The sequence below is a fragment of the Oncorhynchus kisutch genome, linkage group LG1 (genome assembly GCF_002021735.2).
Source record: "Oncorhynchus kisutch isolate 150728-3 linkage group LG1, Okis_V2, whole genome shotgun sequence".
NCBI lineage: Eukaryota > Metazoa > Chordata > Actinopteri > Salmoniformes > Salmonidae > Oncorhynchus > Oncorhynchus kisutch.
In genome coordinates, this window is record NC_034174.2 from 56736811 (window position 1) to 56758075 (window position 21265).

The 21265-nt window shown below is 43.3% G+C and overlaps 1 protein-coding gene across 7 annotated transcripts in view; it reads left to right on the top strand.

Annotated features, from left to right (window-relative positions):
• Positions 1-21016, top strand: part of LOC109891034 (receptor-type tyrosine-protein phosphatase T) — a 400507-nt gene extending 379491 nt beyond the window's left edge. For 6 of the 7 annotated variants that reach the window (XM_031827335.1, XM_031827357.1, XM_031827345.1 and 3 more), the window contains 11 exons: positions 179-276; positions 719-835; positions 2512-2666; positions 4444-4579; positions 7937-8086; positions 11295-11468; positions 12544-12675; positions 13684-13809; positions 14600-14763; positions 18375-18510; positions 19184-21016. In XM_031827335.1, the coding sequence (XP_031683195.1) occupies positions 179-276; positions 719-835; positions 2512-2666; positions 4444-4579; positions 7937-8086; positions 11295-11468; positions 12544-12675; positions 13684-13809; positions 14600-14763; positions 18375-18510; positions 19184-19237 (1442 nt within the window). In that variant the 3' untranslated portion in view covers positions 19238-21016. The remainder of the gene's footprint in view (positions 1-178; positions 277-718; positions 836-2511; positions 2667-4443; positions 4580-7936; positions 8087-11294; positions 11469-12543; positions 12676-13683; positions 13810-14599; positions 14764-18374; positions 18511-19183) is intronic. The other variant, XM_031827341.1, reaches the window with a different exon arrangement.
• The last annotated feature ends 249 nt before the right edge of the window (positions 21017-21265 follow it).

The following is a 21265-nucleotide window of genomic DNA, read 5'->3' on the forward strand; positions in this document are numbered from 1 at the left end:
CCCCAGGATTAGGAAACACTTGAGTCTTCACATAGGAATGAATGGTACAGGTGATCGATGGCTTTGCCTATTCATATATACAGTCACTGCTCCTATGTGTACTTCCTGGTTCCTGTTATGACATTATCTCTGTCCAATCCTGCATGATCTCATCCTTGCTCTCCTTCTCTCCTTCCAGGCCCCATGCAGGAGACAGTGAGAGATTTCTGGAGGATGATCTGGCAGGAGAATTCCGGCAGTATTGTCATGGTTACCAACCTGGTGGAAGTGGGCAGGGTGAGTTCATCAAAGAGGATTTGAAAGGTGTTAGAGCAAGCGGCTAAGTTCTTATACTGAATGGATTTCTTTGCTGTTTCTTTCCCCGCTGCAAAAGCCAGTGTTTTAATAGATCAGGGTGTGTCAATCATAGTTCGTATTATCCCTTCCCTACACCTCATAAAATTACTGTTCACAACAAATATATGCGATAACAAATAGTTAAAACAAATCAACGTCAAATATGTGACGACAAAATTGAATTCAATGCCATTAAATCAGGCCTCTTTGTATGTATTATATGCTATCAACTCCTCTGATTGGTCCTTTAATGTTATGTTTAATAATATTATTTCTGTCCATTTCAGGGACCCCTTTTGGCTCAACAGCACCTCCAGAGGCAAAAGTCCCATATAGCCTCTGTAAGAGACAAAGCACTGACCATATATGTTTCTCTGCCCAGGTGAAGTGTGTGAGGTACTGGCCTGACGAGACCGAAGTGTACGGAGATGTCAAGGTGACACTGATCGAGACAGAGCCACTGGCCGAGTATGTCATCCGCACCTTCACAGTACAGAAGGTACACAGGCTAAGTCAATAGCCAGGCTTGCTTGTTTAGTTTTCATTCATTCCAATTTACCGGATTAACAGTGTGGTTGACAGCAAGGTGAAGCTATGTTGTCCAACTGGGAAATGAGAGTATAATTGAACACTGGTAATCAGTGAGGATTTGCATTGAAAGAAGCACAATGCAGTTGGGATGCAGGATTCCGTATGCGACTCTATTGTTCTGTTAGCTCCCTTTAAAAGGGAAATATCAGAGGAACAGTCACGAAACTAGCAAGCATTGATAGGCTTGAAATGCATCTTTCTGTGGCTCTGTGAAAGCCGCTTAGGCAGACAACACGAGCTAGTAGTCAACAAATTTTGCAATGCTTTAATCCATCTGTTTTGCAAGAAAGCTAAAGTTCCTTTTAACCTGCTCACACTCTTCATTTGAAAGGGAAACGGGACATTGTCTTTACAAAACGCCACCATCACACCACAACCTTAATTCCTGTGCCTTAAAAAGCAGTGCACTGTGATGGCCGGGAATCACGCTTCGGATGCGTATGCGTTCAAATAGAGCGTATTAAATTGTTTTAATTGCAGAAAATAATGAGTTCTGAAATTATGAAAAGCATTATTAATGATGAGTCCAAGGGGATTATTTTACTGCACCACGCAGATAGATAGATCTTTAGGCCCGCACACACACACTCTCACTTTAATCCATTGAGAATATGTTAAACCAGAGCCCACTGGTTTGGCAAGCTTAGACACAGTTTACCCCCGCTTTACACTGTTACACTCCAATGCACTATTAAAGGTGGTATGTGTCCATACACTCCAAACAGTGAAGGTATTTTAACTGCGGTATTAAACTGTTATGTGGGTTTTGCTGGCATATCAAAGCTGGCAGGCAGGGATTAAACAGCTCACCAACCCGAATGGCAATTAACCGCTTAGCATTAGCACAGGGAGTGGAGGTGTGAAGCCTGTGATTATTATTACTACTGAAGCCCAGCGCTCTACTGTTCTGTAAATGGCCTTATTCCAGTTTCCGCACATCCACTCCCTTTATGTGCTGCTGCCTTCACTGATATCCTTATTGGAGTGGGTTTTTAGTATCATGCCACGTGCCTTTAAGAGTGAGAACCAGTTACTTTCTACTCTGCCAAGTTCACGTTGCCATGGTAAACATGAGCTAGGCCCTACCTACCTTCTTTCCCAATCTGTGATTTACTGCATTTTGTGGCTTTGTTGTTTCCCATCTTAGATGTTTACCCCATATTGATTTCGGAATGTAATTTGAACATCGAAGGAAAGGAAATCAATAGGCCTCCAGTTATCAAATCACCTTTTGTTTTGTTCCCCTCAATACTTGCCTGTATGCTCAAGTCGTCATAATGTATTTTCTTAAAAGAAACAAATCGATAGCTACTGTATATTCAGTTGTTGAGCCGGAATGGGAGCCCGTCAGATCTTCAGTTTCCAGGAAGTCTCCATTTTGTTTAGTCAGCCCGCAGTTTCCAGGATTTCCAGGAAACTCAGACATTTCTAACTTGGAAACCTGCTGTAGAAAGAGGAGGCCCAAGTTTCCCACTTGGAAAGTATCAGAATCGATCAATAGGAAGCTCTATTGCCAATAACTTATTAACTTCCAACGTGTCATGTATTTGTCTCCATTTAAGCCTCCATTTTGTTTCTTCTCAGAAGGGCCACCACGAGATTCGAGAGATCCGTCAGTTCCACTTCACCAGCTGGCCTGACCACGGGGTACCCTGCTATGCCACCGGCCTCCTGGGCTTCGTCCGCCAGGTCAAGTTCCTCAACCCGCCCGACGCTGGCCCCATTGTGGCCCACTGCAGGTACGTACTGTCCACACTGAGGGGGATTGTGGGACATAACACAGGACTACTGGGATGACATATTTGACACTCAGGGCTTTTGTCTATGTATTTATTTATACTTTATTTAATCAGAAATAACAACAGTAACTAGCGGCAGGTAGCCTAGTGGCTAAGAGCATTGGGCCAGTAACCAAAAGGTTGCTGGTCTGAATCCCTGAGCTGCCTTCGTAAAAAAAAATTGTCCTTGAACAAGGCATTATTACTCTAATTGCTCCTGTAAGTCTCTCTGCATAAGAGCATCTGCTAAATGACAAAAATGTAGCTGGGAGCCTTCACGTACATTTTTAGGTCGAAAAATGAATGAGCGAGAGCGATGGGAGACTAAGGCCTCTCTCTCTTGCTCCTTCTCTCATCTACCCCTCCCCAGCCCACTCAAACACCCACCCCTTGAAACAGAGGCATTGAGCTCAGACAGGTGAAGGGGGAAGGGTGGGGGAGGCACAGGAGAGTGGAGAAGAGGGGAGGGGACAGAGGGATGGAGTGTGTGAGCGTGCACAATGAGATGTGACAGGGAGAGGCTGCTAAATGGCACAATGCAATTTTACATTTGGCTCGGGTCTCAAAACAAAGCAGATGTGACTAAGACATTTTCAGAGTGGATTAGCTCAAGTGCCAAGCGCTGCTCTTTCTGCTCTCATGAAGCATTGGGTGCCTTGCTCCCTCTAATACCCCCGAGGACGAGATGGGGAGAGACGATGGCAAAGTTTATTACCGCCACTTTATCTCCTGCCCCTTATCTTCGCCCACTCATCGATGACATTAACCTTTATGAACCACCTGTCGCAGGAGAGTGACATCCACTTTATCTGTCTGTCTGTTTTTCGGTCTCTGTCCCTCTGTCTGTTTGTCCCTCTTTTCTTCCTAATAGGCATGGCATTTGCATCCCCGTAGCAACCCACTATATTTAACCTCCCTGTACCTCTCATTCATCGTCGCTTTTCCACCACCCAAACCATGGTTGGTTCGTGTTCTCCTAAAAAAGTCAGCCTGGCTTTTGACGTACAACTTACCGATTGCTCCCCAACCTCAATTCCCCCATTGAGGATGGACAACGAATGTCCCATGGAGCTGCCTATAGGTTGGCAGCCATTCCCCCCACTGAACTGAATGATAGATGAAATGAAGGACAACAGGATGAGCTTTGGTCCGCAGAGCGAAGGCCCTACTGACAGACTGCGGAGTAATTTCTAATTTCCTGGGGCACTCCTTGGCCGTTATCCCCCTGCCAGGACCTAGTTGTTCGCTGCGCTCGCCATTAATCACTGGCGGCTGACAGGCAATCTGTCAGGCTGCCGAGCCACTGAGCGGCCCCTGGCTCCTGAGCTCCGGAGCTGGGACCTGTCAAGAAGCTGCCGAGTGAATGATGGCTGAGCAGCCCCCCTCTCCTACCTGTATCTCTTCTCCACCACTATCTCCCTTGCTCCCTCCCTTCCACCCAGCCACTCTGCTGGGTTTATTTCCTTAACATCTAACACCAGGGTCAAGGGAAATGGCTCTAACCCCTACCTGGGGGGTTGGAGTACGCTGTTTGTCAGCGCTGTAAGGCTGTCCTGCCTCCTTTGGATAACCGAGGGAGCTCAGCGCGGTTCAATATAACCCCCGGCCTGTTTATTATAGGGCTGGAGCATGTGTCTTCATGTGTCGCTGCCCTCGCTACTGTACAGAACATACTGGAGAAATTAAATGCTCTCTGTCTCTGTTTCTGTATTCTCTCTCCCTCCCCCTCTCTTTCCAGTGCCGGGGCTGGAAGGACAGGCTGTTTCATAGCTGTGGACATCATGCTGGATATGGCTGAGAACGAGGGGGTGGTGGACATCTTCAACTGCATCCGGGAGCTGCGCTCACAAAGGGTTAACATGGTGCAAACTGAGGTTGGTGAAGCAGCCTACTGATTAGCTTGTGTGCGGATAGTGGGTAGAGAAGAGAGCAATATTGTATTATAGCTTGCACATTATTCATTACAGTGACATTCGAAAGGACATTCGAAAGTGCAGTTAGCTAATTAGCTTAGCATTAGTGATTACTAGCACTCACAGAGTTAGCATTAGCCATAAAATTAGAGAGTGCAACTAGAGTTTTCAGACACAGCAAGTCAGTTTAGCGTAGCATTTGCCATCGCCATGGCGTAAGGATTGACAAGACTCAGACAGTAGCCTGCTGGCGTTGTCCTTTCCCAGCCAGTCACCAGACTGATCCTATGTCACAGCCCACTGCTCACAGTTGCTCTGCCTGAAATATTCAGTAGGGATATTTTAAAATCAGTCATATGGAGGAAGGGTGTAAAGCATAGAAATACAATCTATAGCATGGACAAAACCCTTCAAGACCAGATTATATTTCTATGGTCTAAAGCAGTGGTCGCAAGTAGTCACCAAGGCATTCCTTGTCGATCACCAAGCATTTCTGGGAAAAAAACTAAAAAGCCTTCCATTACTATTTTATTTTATTTGTTTAACGCTGTTGGTTGTAGGTACACTTGATTTAGCAACCCTAGTGCCGGGAAGGCAAAGTGTTCACATTTTGAACCATTTTACTTGTCTGAAGGTAGAACTCCGACTACGTGGCAAGCCCAGAGAGCAAATCAAGTGCACCTATAGGACTACTGCTGGCCAATCAGATAGCTCCGAACACTGTGTCTGCACAGTTTCCTCGAGCCATAGACCACAAAAAGACGCCTCGAACACACAGCAAAGTTGATATTGTGAGATTTCAAAAAGTTGAAAACCATGACTAGAGAGAGACTCAACAAATATTGCAAAGAGCTGCTGTTTTTATGAGTAAGTGTTTATGTTTAAGTTATTATTCAGCACGGTTAACACTTTTATAACCCATACGCTGTCAAATGTGCATTCTCCCTAATTCCACTCACTCTACAACTCACTCTACAACCAGCACTGCAGCTGCAATGAATGAGTATAACAAGGAATATTTTGCATTCTCTGGTCATAAGAGTAACAACATGAATTGGTGCATGAGGCAGAAGACTGTCAACTTTTCTCAGCTGAGGGAGGGAAAGCGGAGGGACGGTGAGTCGGTTGAGAGGCAGCCTCACCGCTGCTCCCCCCCTCTCTTCAAACTGACCGTCAGATGCAGGCCGTCAGTCCAGTAAAAAAATATATATATTATGCTCACTCAGCTGTGCCTCACCAGTAATCCAACAAATTATATATTACCAGTGTGATCATATACCTAATATTTTTTCAATATAATTTCAAATTGGTCTGAGAAGGAAAAACATTGGCAGGGCAATTCAAGCATGTGTTGGGCCGATAGCCTACTGCACAGACGTCTGCTACTGAACTGTTTTTAACTCGTTAATGTTTGACTCAAAAAAGGTTGGTGGCCACTGGTCTAAAAGCCTAGATAGGAAGTGAGTCCTATGGAGGGAGAATGTAAAGCATAGAAATAGAATCTCTAGAACAGGAAAGGAACTCAGACCTTCAGACCAGATTCTACTTCTATTGTCTCTAAGCCTTTGAGATAGAGGGATCTGGGCCTCAGCTGCCAGACATCCAAGCCAGGTTATTAGGGTTAAATTTCCCAGTGGATCATGCAGTAAGTGATGGCTTCCACAGAACAGTGGTCTTTACTCAAGTCTAACACTAGCCATTCCAAGATCTTCTCTCTAGTGGAGAGAATGGGGGAAACAACTATTGTGAGATAATGTGTGTGTTTGAGATGAACTACATTGCAGTCGGGCCACACAGAATCACTGCTCTACAAATCACCTTGCATCCAACTAACTACTCATTATTTGATCAAGATTAGCGAATCTGCGATTCTCATCTTGCTCAAGCTGCTCCCCTCAATCACGCTGACTGCTAGTCCACGGTCAATAGCCATAACGACAATCCGGCTATTGTCAACAGGAATAAGCATCAGGATTCTCCATAACCATGTGTGTACCCACTAGACCGATATACATTGTATATTCTCAGCGACTCCACGACTAGCAACCGTTCATACACACCATCACCACACTTGATATCCCAACTGATCAAGTGTATGTGGCGTCTCCTCTGGAAGAGTTCCCATGTCGGACTAGCCTAGCTACCTCTGGAGTGTGCTCAGTCATGCATCATCCATCCCAATGTTCCTATTAATATTACATACACGCTGAATAATAGATATCTTAGTCCCGCACACTTTTTTTGTGTTTTTTTTTTGCAAATGAGTTTGCAGGTGTGTTTGCTAAGTGTCTTCGGGTGTCTTAGGGTTATGACCCTGCGTCCAGTCGGCCACTCTGTTTTGCAGTCCCCCCCTAAAATAATAAAACGACAGCAAACTTTTCTTAGGTTAGTCCCAACTCGTACTCGTGTGAATACAATGATGAGTAGATAGAATTACAGTATGTCATACACAGTGTTTATATATGCCACTTCAATGGCTAAAAATGGATGCCGGGTGCATTAATGGGTATAGGGCAAATTGTGTCAGTTTAAAGCACTATTCAAAGATAATCCGGCACAAAACAACAAAAAGCAATTCATCTTTTAAAAGGCTTTCTCTGCTCCCGAGTAGCACCAGCTATCAAGGTAATGGATAGCGGAGGTCAACTCTGGATGGATTTAGCCCCGGACGGCTCTCATGGCCGCAATTAACATTCTAAACCCTGAGCCTTCTGCATTGTTGAGTGAAAATATGCATATTTCTATTCACAGGCAAAGGGCTGGGATTTTGGAGATGAATTAATATGTCTGGCTACTTGATGAGCACAATGCATCCGCTGTTGAACCGCACACAGCCTCTTGATCTCCTTTTAAGGCTGTAACATGGCTGCCTTTTCTCCTGTGGTTCATTTACTTCTCCACAGGATATTACTTTACATGCTTCAAAATGCAAATTTATGCGAAGCGCTCTTCAGGCTATGAAATCCGTTTCATCAGAGCACGAGAGTACGTGTTGAAAATGCAGGGCTTGCTTCGCAGAACTGTGTTAGATATGACGTATTGACGTTCAATAATGGCTACACATTATGTTTTTGTGTCGCCGTGTACAATCAAAATTCTACAGCTGTGCTCGGTACCTGTATGCACTGCTCTGCTTCTCGACACTTTTCAACAGTACATGTGAATTGAGACTAATGGATTTGAATCGGGTCCAACTACTGGTTGAAGTGCTGTGATAAAGTAGGTGGTTAGTGTTTTGAGGTTGACCTAAAGGGTAGAAGTACATGAACATCTAACTGTATGTCATTACACCTGTTATCTCATCATTTCCTACCCCAGGAGCAGTATGTTTTTGTCCACGACGCCATCCTCGAAGCCTGCCTGTGTGGAAACACGGCCATCCCAGTCTGTGAATTCAGAGCCATATACTACAACATCAGCAGACTGGACCCACAGACCAACTCCAGCCAAATTAAGGATGAATTTCAGGTTAGCACCCTCCACTTCTTAACTCTTAAACTCTTGGTCCATCTGTCTGTCTACTTGTCTATGTCTGTCTGTCTGTCTGTCCTTCGCTTTTCTTCCTAAGAGGCATGTCATTAGCCTTTTCCAACTAAAAGGAGTTACATTTGCTTTCTCCAAGAACAATACATTTTTTAAATCCAGATATTGACTGATATTGAATTATAGCGGGAATTCAAGTATCACTTTTTTTTCTCAGAATGCATATGGGCCTCCCAAGTGGTGCTGCGGTCTAAGGCACTGCACCACAGTGCTAGAGGTGTCACTACAGACCCAGGGTTCGATCACGGGCTGTATCAAAACCGGCCATGATCGGGAGTCCCATAGGGCGGCTCACAATTGGCACAGCGTCGTCCGGGTTAGGGCAGGGTTTGGCTGGGGGAGGCTTTACTTGGCTCATCATAGCGGGCCTGCAGGCTGACCTCGGTCGTGTTTTCTCCAACACATTGGTGCGGCTGGCTTCCGGGTTAAGCGGGCGGGAGTTAAGAAGCGCGGTTTAGAGGGTCATGTTTCGGAGGACGCATGACTCGACCTTCGCCTTCCGAGCCCGTTTGGGAGTTGCAGCGAGGAGACAAGATCGAAATTGGGGAGGAAAAGAGGATAAAAATATATATATACAGTGGGGCAAAAAAGTATTTAGTCAGCCACCAATTGTGCAAGTTCTCCCACTTAAAAAGATGAGAGGCCTGTAATTTTCATCATAGGTACACTTCAACGATGACAGACAAAATTAGAAAAAAAATCCAGAAAATCACATTGTAGGATTTTTTATGAATTTATTAGCAAATTATGGTGGAAAATAAGTATTTGGTCACCTACAAACAAGCAAGATTTCTGGCTCTCACAGACCTGTAACTTCTTCTTTAAGAGGCTCCTCTGTCCTCCACTTGTATTAATGGCACCTGTTTGAACTTGTTATCAGTATAAACGACACCTGTCCACAACCTCAAACAGTCACACTCCAAACTCCACTATGGCCAAGACCAAAGAGCTGTCAAAGGACACCCGAAACAAAATTGTAGACCTGCACCAGGCTGAGAATACTGAATCTGCAATAGGTAAGCAGCTTGGTTTGAAGAAATCAACTGTGGGAGCAATTATTAGGAAATGGAAGACATACAAGACCACTGATAATCTCCCTCGATCTGGGGCTCCACGCAAGATCTCACCCCGTGGGGTCAAAATGATCACACGGTGAGCAAAAATCCCAGAACCACACGGGGGGAACTAGTGAATGACCTGCAGAGAGCTGGGACCAAAGTAACAAAACCATCAGTAACACACTACGCCGCCAGGGACTCAATTCCTGCCTTGCCAGATGTGTCCCCCTGCTTAAGCCAGTACATGTCCAGGCCCGTCTGAAGTTTGCTAGAGAGCATTTGGATGATCCAGAAGACGATTGGGAGAATGTCGTATGATCAGATGAAACCAAAATATAAATTTTTGGTAAAAATTCAACTCGTCGTGTTTGGAGGACAAAGAATGCTGAGTTGCATCCAAAGAACACCATACCTACTGTGAAGCATGGGGGTGGAAACATCATGCTTTGGGGCTGTTTTTCTGCAAAGGGACCAGGACGACTGATCCGTGTAAAGTATTGTGAGATTTTGAGTGAAAACCTCCTTCCATCAGCAAGGGCATTGAAGACTAAACGTGGCTGGGTCTTTCAGCATGACAATGATCCCATACACACCGCCCGGGCAATGAAGGAGTGGCTTCGTAAGAAGCATTTCAAGGTCCTGGAGTGGCCTAGACAGTCTCCAGATCTCAACCCCATAGAAAATCTTTGGAGGGAGTTGAAAGTCCGTGTTGCCCAGCAACAACCCCAAAACATCACTGCTCTAGAGGAGATCTGCATGGAGGAATGGGCCAAAATACCAGCAACAGTGTGTGAAAACCTTGAAGACTTACAGAAAACGTTTGACCTCTGTCATTGCCAACAAAGGGTATATAACAAAGTATTGAGATAAACTTTTGTTATTGACCAAATACTTATTTTCCACCATAATTTGCAAATAAATTCATTAAAAACCCTACAATGTGATTTTCTTCATTTTTTTTCGTTCTAATTTTGTCTGTCATAGTTGAAGTGTACCTATGATGAAAATTACAGGCCTCTCTCATCTCTTTAAGTGGGAGAACTTGCACAATTGGTGGCTGACTAAATACTTTTTTGCCCCACTGTATATATACATTTTCTAATGGTGTCAGGTATTTTATAAAAAAAACATTTTTTAAAGCAAATCATATATGACTCATTTGCATAAACACACTAGATGTATTTCCATGTATGAATACATTAACATCAAGGGGTGGAGCAGGCCTGCATCCACCAAAAACCTGTTCTGTATAGGCCTATCTGCACTCACCTGCACTGTCATTGATTACTGTTGCTGTCATGTTCAGTTGCATAATTCAACAAGTGTGTCAATAGCAGGATAACCTTGGATTAAAAATCAACACTCTTGGATCTGGATTACACCTTTCTAAACATAATTTACATTGTTTGCAAGATCGGACATAGTATCACTATAATCCGAGTGTTCATCTTTGGAAGTTGCTTTCATTTCAGGGTATCTATTTTGTAAACATTTCAACTGTATTAAATGATTACTTTTTAATTACAAATCAATTGTACACCCATCAAAATAGTTTTCTTTCGTCTCTTTCTTGTGATGTAACTATCAAGACGATGCGTTTAATCCCAGACTATGCTTTAGCGTTCTTATAGATGCATCAGAAAGACAATGTATTCCATTGTTTGACAGGTCATTACAAACATTTCTGTGGTCGTAGCGTTAATGGGGAAAAACGAAAGGCACAAGCAAGAGTATGAAAGAGTTGCAGGAGTAAAATGAAAGCAATCAATCTAGCGATATTTAAGTGACAAGTGGATTTTGCACCCCTCAAACAAAGGAAATACAAATGGACAGATCCTCAGGTGAGCGGTGCTAGCCTATAGGCTTTAGCTAATATGGTCTTGTGTCTCGCGAACAACTCTGGTTTGATTGTTGATACCCTGTCGGTTACATGAGGAGTTATGACAAAAAAAATGCAGGTGTCGAAGATGAAAATATTCAGCAACTCTTGGTAAGTAAATGGAGGTTTCCTTCCCCCCAAAAATATGTTTGTTAAACCTTATAATAATTGTCAAAATAACATCCTCCCTCTCCAGACTCTGAACATCGTGACTCCCCGGGTCCGGCCTGAAGACTGTAGCGTGGGACTGCTCCCCCGGAACCACGACAAGAACCGCAGCATGGATGTCCTGTCTGTGGATCGATGCTTGCCCTTCCTCATCTCCGTGGACGGAGAGTCCAGTAACTACATCAACGCTGCCCTCATGGATGTAAATGAATCTCGCTCTCTCGCCTGCTCTCTCTCTCGCCTGCTCTCTCTCTTGCCTGCTCTCTCTCTCTCGCTGTCTGTCTGTCTCTCTCTCTCTCTCTCTCTCCTCTCTTGCTTTGATTGAACATGCCTTGTCCCAAATGTGCAAACCCTACCCATATGGTACTCTATAACCAGGCTCAAACAAACGCTCAAAGATTTCAAATACTATTTGAACCCACGCAGGTCTGAACATCACCAATCATGACTGAGGCAAATTGTGTCAGAGGCTGCCAAGTAGCGTAAACCATTGGATTTAGCTTGGCTGATGTAATCCAACCTGGAAAAGACACAGGTCAGTTAGTTTGAGATATGCCTCAGTTCTGTTGCGTTATTAATTAGAATAGGGATGTTATGTTTTGTATTTATTGAATTTCTTTGTGTGGGTAATGGGGAGGCAGTGACTGGGTACATGCAAATGCAACTCAATTAGATAACAGGTTACGAAAATGAAATGTCAAAGGGCAACAGCAATAAAAAAGATAACCAACAACATCATCTGACAACTGATCATCAACCAACACACCATTAAGTGATAGCACTGTGGTAAATGATAAGTAATGACTGCGAAAGCAGCCTCACACTCTAGGCCCTCTTAGCAGATCTACCAAACGACACACACGCAAATCCAGATAAGCCACACGGAGCTGATGAGAAAAGAACGGCAGGCAATAACAAGCACAGAAGTGGCGTCAAATAAAGCCAGCAGTGTCTTTCTCAGACCCGGCCTGCTTGTCTGGCAACAGCGTAATGACCTGCAGTGGGGTTTCTCTTGTCAATGCATCACGATGCAAGGTTAACACTGTCTGTGGGAGTTCGCCGGGCTCTTTGTCCTCGCCACCAGTTGATCAGGCATCGGAAACCCACCGTGACCCGTGGCTGTTTTAGCGGTCCCACCAGCGTCTCTGCTCTCTCTCTTTCTCGCTCTCTTTCTCTCATCTCGCTCTCTTTCTCTCATCTCTCTCTTCTTTTACTCTCTCTCTCTCTCGCTACTGGGGGCTGAAGTGTTGTGGTGTTTGTCATTGATTTTTTTCCAGAGCCATAAACAGCCAGCAGCCTTCATCGTAACCCAGCACCCACTGCCCAACACGGTGGCCGACTTCTGGAGGCTGGTGTTCGACTACAACTGCTCCTCGATAGTAATGCTCAACGAGATGGATGCCGCACAGGTGTGTGTTGTTGACCCCTGGGGTTCGCACACACATATGGGTGTACATACATCGACATACACACAGACCAATAATCTTTTTGACTGTCGGTCTGCTCGGGGGGTCTTACACATGCTCTATCTCTCTCTATTCATCTCCATCTATCCCTCCATTGTCATTTCCTCCATCGACTCTCACACACACAGTTTCATGGAGCAGGATAAGCCTCATAGGAGAGCTGCTCTTTTCTCTGCCCAGGGTTTAACTATCCAACATAGCTCCCAGAACACTCAGACACCCACATTGAAACCTAGCAAAGAACACATCAATACCTCCCATATTAAAGGAGAGTTTCACTATTAGGAACCTAATCTGTATTTTTTATATAAATGGCATGTAGGGTCCAGACACTTTTTTTGTGTCTTTAAAAAAAAAGGTTTTTGGGATGCCCTTGAACTCCAGAATGAGGTTCAGGAAGTCAATCTCTGCTGTAGTAAGTTTCTCAAACCAAGGGAAATTGCTAAAAACGTGTCTGGACCCTTTATAACATGCCATTTACATAAAAAAATATAGATTTTGTTCCCAAGTAGTGACATTTTCCAACTGACTGAGGGTTAACTGGTTTGAAAAGTTGGAACCCTTCAAAAGCTGTAGACTGGAGGATAACCCATCATGGCCCTAAGATGTAGGTTTACCGTGCAGAGGCCAATAAGGTCAAGGCTTTTCTTTTGTATGCACATGACCTTCAATTGCTTATGCCCAGCAGTATGACCTTGCATTTCAACTCAGATGGTTTTGTTCAAATAGCTAAAGCAATGTGTAGTTTATGTAATTTTTTCAGTGCTCCCCAATGGGTAAAATCCCCAAGTAGTCAACAACAGTGTCCACACCAGTGTGTGGTGTACCTAACATGTGATGTAGCTCATGCCAGAACTACAACTACAACTAGAACGGACATTCCCATTCAAGTCAATATCCTGTGATCGGTGCACCGACATTTCTATGGCTAAACCCCTCTTCAATCCCTAGTTGTGCATGCAGTACTGGCCCGAGAAGAGCTCCTGCTGCTATGGCCCCATCCAGGTGGAGTTCATCTCAGCCGACATCGACGAAGATATCATCAACCGCATCTTCAGGATCTGCAACATGGCCAGGGTCTGTATCATGTTTATCACCCTGTAAATATTCACCCTCTGCTTTGAGCCCTGCCAATGCAGATGGCGCTAACAGACAGGTCCAGCCTGGCAGAGCAGTGGTTGGTTCAGACTGATTTCATATGAGGGGGCTTTGTTCTACGGTACTACTCATTAGACCCCGTTTAAATCACCACCATGCGAATCCCTGTGTTCGTGGCACATGGTTACTCTTCTCTCTCTCTCCTCTTCTCTGCCTCTCGTTCACTCATGGTTCTCCCACTTTCACCAGCATCACAAGCAGGCTTTGCTGGCCAGCAAATCAACGCTCTGCTCTGTGCCGGTGCGAAATGCCACAGTGGCGGCATCTCCAATTTACCATGAAATGGTTCCATCACCACCGCCACAAGCGGATGACACGGCTCATGCACAACAGAATTCAGCTGACCCCCACCCTCCCTCCTCCCAGCTGACGTCTTTATTGTAGTTGCCAGTCGTTGGCTCTGCTCTGGCTAAGGAAAGCATTGCCACAATGAGCCAAAAGACACTGGGATTGCATCAGCAGTTATTTAATTACTTGAGTGGTTTAGGTTTACAGTGGACACAGAGGTAAACTTGATTTATCTACACATTTTCGTGACGGTTATGAGGAGGAAGATTAGCATTAGGTTGATGATTATGATGAGGATGCTGACTGTGTTGTTGTCCATGCTGAGGATGTTTTGATAATGGCAATGACGATGATGTTGACGACAACAATGATGTTGACGATGGCATTCATTTATGATTCTCTCTCTCACTGTCTTTGGCAGCCCCAGGACGGTTACCGTTTGGTGCAGCATTTCCAGTTCATTGGCTGGCCCGCTTACCGCGACACTCCCCTGTCCAAGCGCTCTATCCTGCAGCTGGTGAGACGTCTGGCCAAGTGGCAGGAGCAGTACGACGGGGGAGACGGACGCACCGTGGTCCACTGCCTGTGAGTAGTTAAAGGGGCTCAGAAGGAGTTCAGTCATTGTATTGCAGTGTCAATATTAGGACAGACTCAAACATTCATGGAAGTTGTACACCTATACGATGTCCATATTAGGACAGTTACACGTCCATGGACATTGAATACAAGGGCCTAATATTTAAACCCAGACAGGATGTGGAGGGGTAGAGTTTCTGAAAGTGCAGAAACTATGCTGTGATTAACTCAAATTAAAAGAAATTGTGCTACTGAATGAGTGAAGTTTAGTTTTAGTTTTAAACAACGCAACATGTAGACATTTACCTTACTGTTAAGGTAGTGGTGGAAGAACTTCCCTGTATATATTCTGGCTGGCCCTACTCATATTCTACACTATACTCATCTCAGACAGGATGACAATAGGGAATGTGCTCTATGAATGTATTCATCACTGCATGCTTCCTTAGTGCTGTTTTCTTCTAGAGCAGTGGTCACCACTTTGGAAGTCAAAAGGCAAGCTGAGATCCACCGCTCAGATTTTGTTTTAACTTGATTTAAAAAATGCAACAATAAACTAATAAACAAATATATGTTGGAATGAGGTTTGTGTGGTAGGCCTAATACATTATCACAGCATATTGGCTATGCTAATAGTGTTCTTCTCAGACCATATTATATTTCAATACTCAAGCTTTCATAACAAAATAGATCAGTTGTACAATGTGTGAGGCACAGCTGAGAATAAATTGAAATAATTTAATGTTTTATTTCACTGGAGTGATGGTACCTGCATCTGATGGTCAGTGTCAGCAGATGGAGAGAGCAGCAGAGGGTCTGCCTCTCAGGTCCCTGCTCTCTCCTTTCCTCCAGTGAGACTGACCAGAGAGAGGGGACACCGTCTTCCACCTGATGACAAAACTCGAGCCCCACCACATTATTTCTGCCTCATGCACACATTCATGTTGTTCCTATGACCAGAGGGCACCTTATTCATCCAAGCTACTCAATACTGCCCCACTGTCACCAAGAAGTTAACAGCATGGTCAGCTATAGCCAAGCAAACAGCACCTCTCCCATTCTCATAGTCACTGGCTTCATAGTGGTTTAGGCACATTATGGACCCTATTATGAAGTTTAAATTAGGGAGAGTGAGGATGAAAATCCATAGTGGAGACTGATTTCAAGGACCAGCCCCAACGATAACAAAACACGATAAGTCCTGGATGTGATTTCTCTCCCCACTGCCCAAAATACCAAACAAAACCTATTTTGTAACAGTTCACTGATGCTAGTCTAATCAAGTGCCCATTGATTTCTTGAGGCAAAAGAAACGCACACCTGTTTAGGTGAGGTGCTGGCTAGCGGAGGAGAACACTTGAAAAATAAAAGGAGAACAACTCTAGGAGCTAAGATGCAATAATAATAACGTTTCGACAGACAAGCTGTCTTCGTCAGGGTATCAGTGTTATTTACGCCTTAGCTTGGCTGTTACTAAACTGCACTCTGTGGTGTAAAGTACTTAAGTAAAAATACTTTCAAGTACCACTTAAGTCATTTTTGACCTTACCTTACTCTTTTTTATTTTTTACTACTTTTACTTTACTGTAGCTATGAGTTACTACTCTTATCGAATGTAAAAATAAATTTTAAAAAATGAAATTTTGCTACATAAGGCCAATTTGAGCCGGTCAGTCTCATACCAGTCCCCCGAATCCAAGCAGTCTTATCAGTATACTCTGGCCTACTTGGAGTACACTGTGAGAGTGTGCTTAATTTACAATGGCAAGAAGGCCAAGACAAAATGGATGCACATGCTGCGTTAGCATTGCTACAAATTCTGAATGAAAATTACTCGGATGGTGGGGATGAAATGAATCAGGACATCTCTTATGTTTATTCTTCTAATTCTGAGTCTGATTCTGAGCCTGAATCTACACCTCCGAGACTTGAGCGCAAAAAAATGCCAGAACAGTGCGCTGGTGCCCGCACCACCAAATGAAAGCAGGAGAGAGAAAGGGAGGGACCTTTTGGATAGAACAAGCCGGTGACAATGCTAAGTGACGATTAATTATCAGCACAAAATGTCATCAATGAGAGAGCAGACCCTACATCTCAAGCAAAAAACAACATCAGCAACGCACTCACAAGCTTTTGTTATTTATGTGACATGGACATGCTCCAACTGCATATTCCATCTAAGCATGAGCTGACAATAAACTATTTTGACTGGTGTCATATAAAGACTTATATTCATTATAATTTAATTATTGCTTTTGTGCTGATTTTATCAAGCACACTTGGCTCCTATAATGTTGTTTAGGCTACTGATGCTTTCATCATTTTGCTGATCGTGCATCTTGTGGTTTGGGTATTTTGTTTGTTTTGTCCTTATGAAAAGAAGCTGTTACCATGTTCCAACACATTTACTTTCTATTTCATAGTTGTAACAAAGGCACTCCACGAATAAAATTTATTGAACACTTGAATTTTGGTGTTTTTTTGTTTTTACATATAGCCGTAACATAAACGAATGAAAATGCTATGGTGTATTTTTTTTTCTTTTGTATTCTGTTACCTAGGACATTCATAAAAACAACCAAATTATTATTTTTCTGATAGCATGTTTCAAATGTAAGATGTTGCAGTCAGAATGACTACTCATTAGCTTGAAGAGGGGTCCTTTTAGGCCCAGCTGTCTTTATCGTTCTGTCCTCCTTCACTCTCTCTGTCCTTTACTATCCCTTTCATCCTTTTCACCTCTCTTTACATGTATCTTTCTCCCTCCCCTGTTCTCGATGTCTCCTTCTCTTCCTTTACCTCTTTATACCCCTTTCTGTTCCTCTTCCGAGCTCTATCTGTCCCTTTCTCATCCCCCTGTTTTAACCTCTCTCTCTATCCTCATTCATCCCCATTTCTTCAACTATATACACTGCTCAAAAAAAATAAAGGGAACACTAAAATAACACATCCTAGATCTGAATGTCTCCTGATGTACTGGCCTGTCTCCTGGTAGTGTCTCCATGCTCTGGACACTATGCTGACAGACACAGCAAACCTTCTTGCCACAGCTCACATTGATGTGCCATCCTGGATGAGCTGTACTACCTGAGCCACTTGTGTGGGTTGTAGACTCCGTCTCATGCTACCACTAATGTGAAAGCACCGCCAGCATTCAAAAGTGACCAAACATCAGCCAGGAAGCATAGGAACTGAGGAGGTCACCACCTGCAGAACCACTCCTTTATTGGGGGTGTCTTGCTAATTGCCTATAATTTCCACCTGTTGTCTATTCCATTTGCACAACAGCATGTGAAATTTATTGTCAATCAGTGTTGCTTCCTAAGTGGACAGTTTGATTTCACAGAAGTGTGATTGACTTGGAGTTACATTGTCTTGTATAAGTGTTCCCTTTATTTTTTTGAGCAGTGTATGTATATATATATGTATATATACATTATTATTATATATTTTTTTTACCTTTATTTACCTAGGGAAGTCAGTTAAAAGACGGCCTAGGAACAGTGTTCAGGGGCAGAATGACAGATTTTTATCTTGTCAGCTCGTGGATTCAATCTTGCAACCTTTTGATTACAAGTCCAATGCTCTAACCACTAGGCTACCTAACCTCTCTCCAACAGGACGGGTGGTGGACGGAGTGGTACCTTCTGTGCCATCTGCAGCATCAGTGAGATGATCCAGCAGCAGAACATTGTAGACGTGTTCCACACCGTCAAGACGCTGAGGAACAACAAATCCAACATGGTGGAGACTATGGTACGTTCCACTGACCACAACAGTTAGGGTGATATGGTACTGTATAAGAGGCTTGAGGACGGTTTCTATCCGTACCTACTATATAAGCAACGTAGGACACACAGTTGTGGCTCTATTGGACAGGTTTTAGACCATAGACAGTAAGGCGGACACACACCACACACACATATCCTCAGGCTGATGACTTGCTATGGCAGGTGTTGTTTAGCAGATGTCTCTATACCTTCTAATATAACCTCGGAAACAAGATGCTCAATTTCACAGAACCATCTCAGGTTGGGCACAGCTGTTCACTTAGAATTAGCAGATTTTGGTAGCAAAAGACAACTACCGTAGTAAAAAGGTTATTGTAGACTTTGAAGATGCTGTCATAATCCTGCATGGAATTTAATGTATTTAGATCAAAGATTATTTGATTATCTTTGTTGTTTATCTACTGTTATATTGTCTCTGAATGTTATTTTCCCACTTGAATTACGAACCCGTGCTACTCATGGAAGAGATTGATAATATTATTGTTGGAAGCATAGATATCCCCAGTGTGCTTGAGTTTCCCTTTTTATTCATTATAAAAATGTACAAAATGATCCATGAGCCTGATGTCTAAGTTCACTTTCTGAGAGATGATATGAAAACATGATGCCGATGTGTGACTAGTCTTTCCCTTTTCCAGGAACAGTATAAATTCTGCTATGAAGTTGCTCTGGAGGCCCTTAGCGCATTCTGAGAGACTGCCTCTCGTGTCCGTGGGACACAGTGCTGACTGCAGAAACACCAACCCATCCGAGGCAGGGGATGTGTGGGTGCAACCACACACACATGAAACTGTACAGAAGAAGAAAAAACACCCTCCACACTGGGTTCATGTGCGCACATCTGCAAGAAAAATGAAATGACAACCTCAACCCTTTTCTTCTCTCTTCAGTGTCCATCTTGAACTGTGATGTGATTTTGTACAGTCATTTCCTTTTTAGATATATGCCTTGAATGTCACACCCTCAATGTAAAATTACAACCTGGAAGATTAGCTGAGATCATGGGGATCCTAATAAAAATACATGCAGACCAACCAACAGAACCGATACCACCAGACAGACAAAGACAGAAGATTCAAACTCTCCCTGGCTTTGCACCTCTTTTTAATGAACCTTAATAACGACTGTATTATATGCCCCCGACCCCCCCAACAGGTTGAATATAAAATGGCAGATACATTTTGTAATTCTTTGGATTTTGTGGTTCTTGCAACATGTTTACATCCATGTTCATACACTGATTTTCTCACATTCGCAATGTGATGTCTTCAGTCAACGTTTTGGTTTGTTTTGATATTGTGGCATGTTCTCATCATTCTGGTGTCCCATGGCTCTTGTGCTAGCAGACTAATCAAGAATTCCGAGGCCCATTCTGGTTTTCTCCATTGAAAGGGAGAGTCAGTCAACGCTTTAGCATTCTATGCTGCCGCTACGTATACAGTATTCATCAAAGCGTTCATGTGTTTTGTAATTTGCACTGCTTTACCTTCAAACACCCATTCAACTCTTGCGTAATTTGATCGACAGTGCCATATTCACATCTTTAAGCGCACGTACGATTTTAACCAAATTGTGAAGAAACGTGTCAGCCCGAAGGATGGAGTGGGACAATGTTCTAGTAATATGCACCTCAAGCTTGTCAAACACTGTAGCAGCCCCTGCCCTACTGTTGCCCAACCTCAGGTTTTGGTGATCCTTGATCCTTGATCATTCTGCGCCCATACTCTAGGAGTTTGGCTTTGTGTAAGGATGTCCTAATATGGACACCATACGTGTGTTCTGCCATTACTCTCTCCCTATGCATCTAATACATACTGTTTGACATGGAAACAGAATCCAGAATCTGAAATTGTGAACCCAACTCTTGAATGAGGCAGGGATTTGATCCAAGCGCTCTAGTTTTATAGGCAATGTTACCGCGTTTGCATAAATCACATTCAAGGTAGACTGCAGATGTTGGCTCATTTGGAAATTAACCTATAAATTACAAGCGTTCTATGGTGCGAGTCCCAGCCTGAATTTTGCAAGCTAACTGTTTTATTTTTATTTGTTGTGTTTTCTGTCCATTGAATGGTTTTAGTACAGTGTTGTATAGGGCTTTTTCAGTAGAATGTTTTGCTCAACATGGACAGTGACTTGAAGAAGTCTTACATCAACTCACAGCGTAGTTGTACTATTGACATGCGGTTGTTTGGTGACTGAAAGCACAAAGAGAAACAGTGTTGGATTTTGAATGGAAGAGAGGATAATGTGAATGCAAGTTGTTTTCCTTTTTTTCCCGATAGGCTTTAATTAGGCTTTTCATATCTCCACTGTGTTCTATTTTGTTTTCCTCCTTTTTTTTCTTGAATTTGTATAATTTTTTATTTTTTTTTGTCTAGCAAAGTGATATTTAGAACTGGTGATGAAATTGCCATGGTTGTTTTGTTGTTAGAAAATGTGGTAACATCAAATAAAGGGACCAAAATGTTGAACAATAGATTTGAATAATTCTTCTTTCAACACATTTCATCAACCAACCATAGATATTATATACAATGAATGTCAAGCCTACATTACAATAGCATTACGAAGGTGAAACATCAATCTCAGCGAGAATCAAACAAAATACTGATATAATCAAGATCCAACCCTCCCATTTTAACCATTAAATCCCAGACACCGAATGCATACATGTGTGGACAGAGTGTTACACACAAAGACAGACACATGCAAATGAA